This window comes from Heloderma suspectum, chromosome 6, assembly GCF_057233095.1.
Source record: "Heloderma suspectum isolate Gila_16-S chromosome 6, 16-S_ref, whole genome shotgun sequence".
Lineage (NCBI taxonomy): Eukaryota > Metazoa > Chordata > Lepidosauria > Squamata > Helodermatidae > Heloderma > Heloderma suspectum.
This window is the reverse complement of record NC_139463.1, coordinates 25,714,946-25,723,036: the sequence shown is the minus strand read 5'-3', so window position 1 is coordinate 25,723,036 and position 8,091 is coordinate 25,714,946. Positions and strand designations below refer to the sequence as shown.

Genomic DNA, 8,091 nt, shown 5'->3' with positions numbered 1-8,091 from the left:
GCCTTAGGAGAGGCATTTCAAACTTTTAGAATGGGAAAAAACTGTGCAAAAGCTGGGAAACTGCCAGTTGATTGGTGGTTAGGGGAAACAGCTATGGCCAAGGTAAGGCAGCATGGCCATCCATGGGACCCCATAGAGCCAAATTTGGCCCACGGGGCTGAGGTTCATCACCCCTGGTGTATAACAACAGTGGGAAGAGTTGTTCATTCAAGTTGATCATCTTTACACAAGGCAACACCATTCTTTGTTATATGCCTTCTTTGTGTTACTGTTTATAGCAGGTAAACATGAAGATCCTGTTCACAGCAGAGATGAAGTAGTGACAGACTGAGGATTCAAACTGATACAAACCAAGAATGACAAGGACAACCACAGGCATGAAAAACAGATAAAGGTTAATATTAAGAGACTCTTGGGTGGGTATAACCAAAGACCTTTTTGTTGGGAGAGTGGTGGGGAAGAGAGATCATTTCCCATGGTCGCGTGAGACAAAAAAAACCCAACAACACAATTCTCAGGGGGTTATTTTATTCACTTCATTGTTCTTTAATTATTCAGATCATCCTGATACAAGTCACAAGCTTTTTCCTCACCCCAAATCTTCATGTATGGCAGAAGGCTATAAAAAGGAGGATTTGAAGAAAAGCAGGAGATGCAGTGAACAGCAACAATTGAAATCACAGTAATTCTGCAAGATGGTTGGCAATTCTAATAAAAATTAAAGGATATCTATGAAGCCACTGCTGGCCTGCTGTACTTATCCCCAAGGGAAAATGTTATTGTTCCTGAATGGAAAGATGGAATTAAAATAACAAAAAAGTACAGCCCAAAGTTGTCTCCAAAGTTGTCAAGCTAGAAGGAACAAGGAGAGATCCCATACTAGATTTTAATTTTGAATGGAGTAGTTAAGCATGGACAGTGTTTTTGAAGGGTTCACACTAGACCTGGAGACTCGTGGGATGAGAGTAGGGTATAAGACAGTAACCTATTCAGAAGCGGAATTAATAATTCAGGTTTAGCTTCCACATATTGGGAAAGTAGAAGCATGTGGAAAGAGTCACTTTCTGGAACTTCTCACTACCTTTAAAACCATCATTTTTGAAAATGCCATTAAACTAGCTGGAACAGATTAACTGAGAGCCGCATTAGTATCTCTTGTTTCCATAATTGTTACCACATCATGCATAAAGGCAGGAGAGAATGGAATTTAACCTTCCAAGACCATTAGTTTTGCCTCTCAAGCAAACAGAGAGATTCTCTTCTAGAAAACACATTCTCCCTGTCAGATATCTGCACAGGAAGCATTTTGAAAAGTTCTTGAGAATCCTCTCCAAACTGCCTTGAGCAAGACAAACAAAAGAACGTTTAAAATGGCTTTTAAAAACAACAACCCTACACCTGTAGCTAGTACACCATGAGGAGAGGTGCTGGGTGAAAGCTTGACAGGTTATTTAAAATGCAGCATTTGAATCCAGACATGTTCCACAAATGCCTTTACTAGGATAACATGATTAGCCAGTGTTTATCAGTGATGCACAATGTCACACAATTATAGCAGCACACATTTGCACTGCTCCTAAGTGGCTCTGCTGTGCCTGTTTCTTTATGTTCTCTTTTAATTAACTATAAAAAGGAGGAAAGGGAGAGATCAATCCAAATCTAAAGGCAATTTAAGGCGATTAAAATCCAAGAAAAGGCAATGCAGGAACAAAGGTCCTCCTCTATTGACCAAACCACACAACACACACAGAGCATTATATTTAAAGCAGTGTGCGCCACAGTTCAAAGCTAGCACTGCTTTCAGGGCATTCATTTTAGAGTCTGCCTTGATGGTGTTTGTGTCTGAAGCTGGGTCTCAAGAAACCACAGCAGTAGGCTTTTGCTTTAAAGCACGGGGAGAATTTCCACAAATACTTAAAAAGCCAAGCAGCTTGGTCCCCACATGAAAGGGTGGAGTCGTTTGAGGGCATAATATCCCATTGAATAATTACTCCAGTGAAATAGAAGGGAGTTGCACAAGAACACTGAGGAAGTATTGGACAATCATTTCAACAGAACTTGCCCTGGAGCAGTTCCTAATGGACTGCATCTCAAAAAGCTGCAATGCACATTCCATTTTCTCCAAAGCAGTGCTCTGCAATAACTGGGTTGTGGATTCCAGGCCTAAATTCTGCCACGAATTACTAAATGATACCTCTTTATGCTACCTTGGAAATCTGCAACACATGGAATGAAAAATCAGTTTGCATTAGAAAACCCTGCTATTTCTGTTAAGCCCATCCTATCTTCTAAACATTCCATGTTGGAAGTTCAGACAGTAATCTAGTCCCTGTGTGCCAGGAGAGGATGTTTCTGGCCAATGCCTTTACCCCTTCTTAAACGTATTTCCCCCCCACCCTCAAAAAAACTGAAGGAAAGTGTTATGCACTGCCAAGATTCATCTCCTATTCTCACCTGAAAATGCCAGCTAAGGAAAACAAAAAGAAGGCAAAGGACAAGTTCTGCTTTGCCAGACAGGTACAGATGCTGCTCCAGCAACAGGGGCGCAGAGCAATGGCACTTCACTCTTAAAAAGCAATACAGCATTTCACCTCAAAGAATTTGATTTGACAGAGTTGTTCTTTCAGATATTGCTTGTATTCGTCCTCTGGCACATGCCAGTTATTCGATGAGTTCCACGTAGTTGGCAGGGAACATCCCGAAGTGGCCATCGGGACCATAACCACGCCACCAGCCCTCATCAATCATCTCAATGTTGGTGATAATGTTCTCAGGGTCGAAAGAGATCTCTGTGTCGTCAGCTGAAAGGTGGAGACAGTCAAATTCAGGGTGGGGGATGTAAGAAAAGCAGGTAAGAGTACATACTCAGGAACACTTAAGAGTACATACTCAGGAACATTTAAAAATGTAATGCACTATCAAGGTTTACTGGGATTATACTGAAAAATAAAGAAGGAAATGGCCCAAGACTGAAATCTGCTCACCTGAACGCAGAGGAGGAGAAGCTCTGGCTCGCAGAGTCTCTGTTGATTCCTCCAGCAGGCAGCCTTGGCCTCCAAGTCTCAATGGGACAGTGAGAGACACAAAAGGAGGCACCCAACTCGGGGAGGAGCCAAGGGGGCGAGAAAAGGGGTGTGCAAAGCGCTGGGGACTCTGACAGTGCTGCGAGGAGCTGCTCCTCGCAGTGCCAGCTAAGTCTCTGAGAGAGACACAGAGAAAGACAAAATGGGCTTGGCCACACCCACTGACATCATCCAGCCCATGGAGGGCAATCTGCCTCCACCCCCACCTTAAAGTAGTTCCTCACCCATATACGGGGTGCCTTATACGGGGTCAGACTATTGGTCTATCCAGTCTGGTATTGTTTACATTGACCAGCAGCAATTCTCCAGGGTCTATGACAGAGGTCTTTCATATCATCATCACCTGATCTTTTTAATAGGAGATGGTGGAGATTTGCCCTGGGACATTCTGAATGCAAAGCAGGTGCTCTATCCCTGAGCAACAATTTCTTGTCCTATCTACACCCTGAACTAAGGAGAAAATGGAAATCTATAACCCTTTGGAAAGATGGTTGAAGTCCTGCTACCAGGTTTTGTTGGAACTTTAAATGCCAAAGGATGTCCAAGCAGGGTCTCAATTTGCTAAGAAGTCTGCAGTTCTTTGAGGCTCCAGTCAGGCAACATTCTTTAGAAGGCTGAGGCTAAACTGCTCTAATAGACTTTGTGTGGGGCTGCCCTTGATAGCTGTCAAGGAACGCCAGCTGTTGCATTACACAGTAATCTGACTCCCAATACAGGAGGGTTGCCAGAAACATTACATCAGTGCTTCAGCGTGTGTGTTACCTACCTATAACCTTTCAGGGCTGGTTGTGAATTATGAAGCTCTTAAAAAAGCAGTTTCATCCAAACGTACTTAGGAGACTGGCTCTTTACCGATACCCCACCATGAACTTTAAAATCAGTTGAAAATAGGATCCACAAATCCAGATAGCAAGGGTTTATAGAGAGGTATTCTTTGAGGCTGCCCTGCAACCTTGCTTTGTGCTATCAATAACTATTGTCTTCAGTTATGACCTACATGGCTGCCACTGTGCAACAGATGAAGCAATCTTTCTTCAATAGTATCAGTGCATATACTGAACACTAAGAATCCTCCCTTCACTTTAAAAAGAGGTTTCTAGCTCTCACGGTTGCAGATAAAAGGGTGAAGGCAACAGCTGACAACTGGGGAAGGAAAAGGGAGCAGTGGGGCTGCTGCAAGCCAAAAAGGAAGACATCTTATCCTCTACAGCTTCTTGTTCTCCCAGCACAATATTTTTGTTCCTCCTTCTTTGATCCTCACAATATCCTATTGCCTCATCTTTCCTTTAACTACTGAATTAGGGCAGAGTACCTAACTTAGGGGGCAATCCTATAGCCCTTAGACAGCATCTGAGGAGCCATAGGATGTTTCAGATTCCTAGATCCGAGGTTGGAGACAGCGCCAGCTACTCTTTGAAGTCAGGAACTTAACCTCGGAGGATGAGGAAAAGGGCATGTTGGTGGGCAGGGAGGGGACTGGAAAGCCCAGGAGATGAGCTATCCTAAGGCCTCCCAGCTTCCTTCCCTCATCCTCTGAAGTGCCTCAGCTAGATGGGCAAAAAAGCCCATCTACTGAAAATGCAGAATGGGTAGATGGGGAGGCAAAAATCACCTCCTCTGCTCCTCCTGTTCTGCACTGGATGATCATAAGCCTCTGAGTTCAGAGGCTTACGATCCTCGCAACAGGAAAGTGCCCTTGCTCTGTATGTATCATGGTATCAAACTGTTACTGTTTCTGCTGAGGGTGAAAAAAATACATCCCCATAAATGCATTTTGCAAAATCTGATAATCAAGTACCAGATATGTGATTTATTCAATGAACCTGCATGATTTGGCTTTCTGGCTTGCAGATCCCAATCCTGAGTCTTAAATCTGAAACCACTCTTATGAGTGGGAAAGAAACAGCTCATCCCAGGATATGCTTGGAGACAAATATTTGAGTTAACAACAACAAAAAGAAGTCACACAGAACATACCAGCTTGATAGTCATATAAAGCTCGAGCACATAAACCTTTTCCCTCCAGGTTAGGACTTTGTTGGTAGTTATCAGCATGGTCATATTTAGTGTCTTCAGCCTGTTCCTACAAATGAAGAGTTAACAGAATGAAGTAGGATATAGTGGTATTGACAGCTGCCAAGACCAGACATTTAACACCTTGCAGCTAAAATCTTGCACTGTGTCTGACAGGCGTTGCAGGCAAAAACATCTGGAGCGCCACAAGTTGCCCACCCCTGAAATAAAAAGGTACTTTATCGTATAAAAAACCTGCCTCAGCCTGTTCTTCTGAGGGCCTGAGCTGATGTGTTAGCTTTTCTGACAGGGCTATATGCCACACTCTTTGATACCACCATTCAGTTATCCCACCCTTCCTCCCAAAAGGTGAGGTGGCATATGTGGTTTTTCTCCCTGCGCCCACGCACCCAATTTCATCCTAACAACAACCCTATGAGGTAGGTTAACCTGAAATAGAGTGATGGGCCAAGGTTACTCAGCAAGCTTCATGGCTGAGAAGGGATTCGAATCCAGGTCTCTCCGGTCCTAATCTGATGCTTTAACTAACTATACCACTTTATATGGGCCAGAAATTCCTGGAGCGTTTTAGCCACACACCCATAGCTCGCTCCATCAGGAGGTTACATGCTTTCAGGGATTTGGGAACATATCCCCACCAAGGCACTGACCACGAACAAGTTAAGCGTGAACAAGTTAGGGTAACTGTTAGTCTAAACAAGTGGGGCTTGCAATGAAATAGTACAATGTGGAATGCTCCTCTTCAGTGTTCCAGTCGATAATCCCTGCCCTCCCCCACAATATTTCTATTCCATTCCCCCTCCCCACCTGGTTTATTGCCCCACCCCACTCGCCAATCAGCATTTTTTGGCTACTGAGCACGCTGAGTCCTTACTGGGATGTTTTGGGGGTGTCACCACTTAGAGGTTTTTTCCTTAACTTTTTTTGTACTTCTGCAAACCTCTGAGCATACCTCCCCTCTTATACAAGGGTGATGCCATTTTAGCTACAAAAGCAACGGCTTTCACACCTGAACATCAGAAATAGTGACTGTAAATAAGGCCAGAAGTTCAAATCCAATTTCCATCATTCATGGTATGTCTTAAAGCAGGGGTGGGGAACCTCAGGCACTGGGGCCAAATCCAGCCTACTGAGGTTCCCCAGATGCCCTCCCCATCCTTGCCCTGGCCTCACTCCCTTTCCCCTGACCGCTGACGATTGGGTATTTTCCCAGCTTTTATGCAGTATTTTCCCTATTCTAAACGAGTTATGATGTCTCTTCTAAGACTTAAGTTACTGGCAGTATGAGCTTTAAGCTACAAGATACTTGTATTTCTGCCTCACCCCTTTTGCCTTCAGTCTTGCTCACCCCTGGAATGTAGCCCTAGAGAGCTTCCCTGAAATGGAATCAGGCCTTCATGCTGAAAGAGGGTCCCCTCCTCTTTCTTAAAGGGTATAATGACATGGGACTCCAACTTACACACACAGCATGGGACAGCCAGTGTGGTGTAGTGGCTGGAGTGTTGGACTGGAAGTCGGGAGATCCCCACTCGGCCATGGGAGCTCACTGGGTGACAAAGTCACTGGGTGACTTTGGGCCAGTCACAGACTCTCAGCTCAACCCACCTCACAGGGTTGGTGTTGTGAGGATAAAATGGAGAGGAGGAGAATTATGTATGCTGCCTTGGGTTGCTTAAGGGGGAAAAAAAGGCGGGATATAAATGTAAGAAATAAATACATGATTCACACAGGGGGAGTCATATCTCAAGAGACTAACCTCAGGCGGCTCATCATAGATAACTCGTTGGCTAGGGGGTTCTTCATACACAGCTTCATGTTCCACCTCTGGTTGGTAGATGGGTGTGCCTGGTTTGTAGTTGTTCTGCCTGGTAGAATCACCTAAGAAGCAGAACACGTTTTTCTATTTCAGTGTTATCAGGTTTAATATTAATTCCCTCCACGAATTAGTGCCATCTGATGTGCTTTTCTGAACTATCCTGATCCTCATTCAGGAGAGCTGGGGACAACATATGCTGCACACAATCTGAAAGGCTGCTGGCAAGAGGACTGCGATGTTCCTGCTCTGGATTCTACCTTCTCCAGCTTCCCCCTGATGAAACTGAGAAGACATCCCCCCCCCCCGGATGTCTGCCTCTGCTTCGGTCAGCTGTCCTCACGGACACTCAAAGCCCCTTAAGCTCTGGGACAAAGAGACACTCAATATGATTAATTGGTTGCCTCTAACCCAATACAGGAGAAGTAACAAGGAAATATGTTTTCCTCATGACAGTGCAATAAGCCAAACCAACACATGGGATTTTGTATTAAACAAACAAACGAATAAAATGTATTAAACACAAGAAGAGTTATACATTATTATTAATGAATTTATGCTTGGTCTTGCCCTACCCACTCTGCCCCTTCTAAATCCTATTCCCCAAACCCCAGTCACTAGATGTAGCTTCTTCAATCCCTAAGGCCCTATCTGACTAACTGTCAGCTCTCTCCTTTTATAACCTCAATCCTCACACACACAAGCCCCTCCCACCTTTCATTCACTCCCAAAGGTTCTTCTAACCCTAACTTACCTGGGTTACGCTCAACAGTGCAAGCACATACATTAATATAACAAGTGTATGTTACAAGGACCTTCATGTTGAACGTTTGGACAGAAAACCTACTCAGAAGGGATGGGTAGGCTGCTTTAAAGGATGGGGTGATGACACCATAGCCAGATACCCATATATTAGGCACAGAAAGTTCAACCCATTTGCTTAGAGCACTGGATCAGACATCATTTCTTAGGCCTCAAAGGCTTTTTGGGGTGGTCTCTCTGCAGCTCTGACAGGCAAGATTAGCTACAGCTTCACCACCAACCTATTGTATGTAGATTCAACTTAGCCACACTTTGCTTCTTCCTGTCAACTGAGCTCATGCTGTGACTGTTTACTGTCCATCTGTCCCACCTCCAACTAGATAATTAAGTAGAACTCCC

At 44.3% G+C, this 8,091-nt stretch overlaps 1 protein-coding gene across 2 annotated transcripts in view; it reads right to left on the bottom strand.

Moving 5' to 3' along the window:
* Window positions 1-511: 511 nt before the first annotated feature.
* Window positions 512-8,091, bottom strand: part of DBNL (drebrin like) — a 37,218-nt gene continuing 29,638 nt past the window's right edge. For both annotated transcript variants that reach the window (XM_084803838.1, XM_084803840.1), the window contains 3 exons: window positions 6,874-6,995; window positions 5,061-5,166; window positions 512-2,801 (listed from right to left, as the gene is read on the bottom strand). In XM_084803838.1, the coding sequence (XP_084659964.1) occupies window positions 2,662-2,801; window positions 5,061-5,166; window positions 6,874-6,995 (368 nt within the window). In that variant the 3' untranslated portion in view covers window positions 512-2,661. The remainder of the gene's footprint in view (window positions 2,802-5,060; window positions 5,167-6,873; window positions 6,996-8,091) is intronic.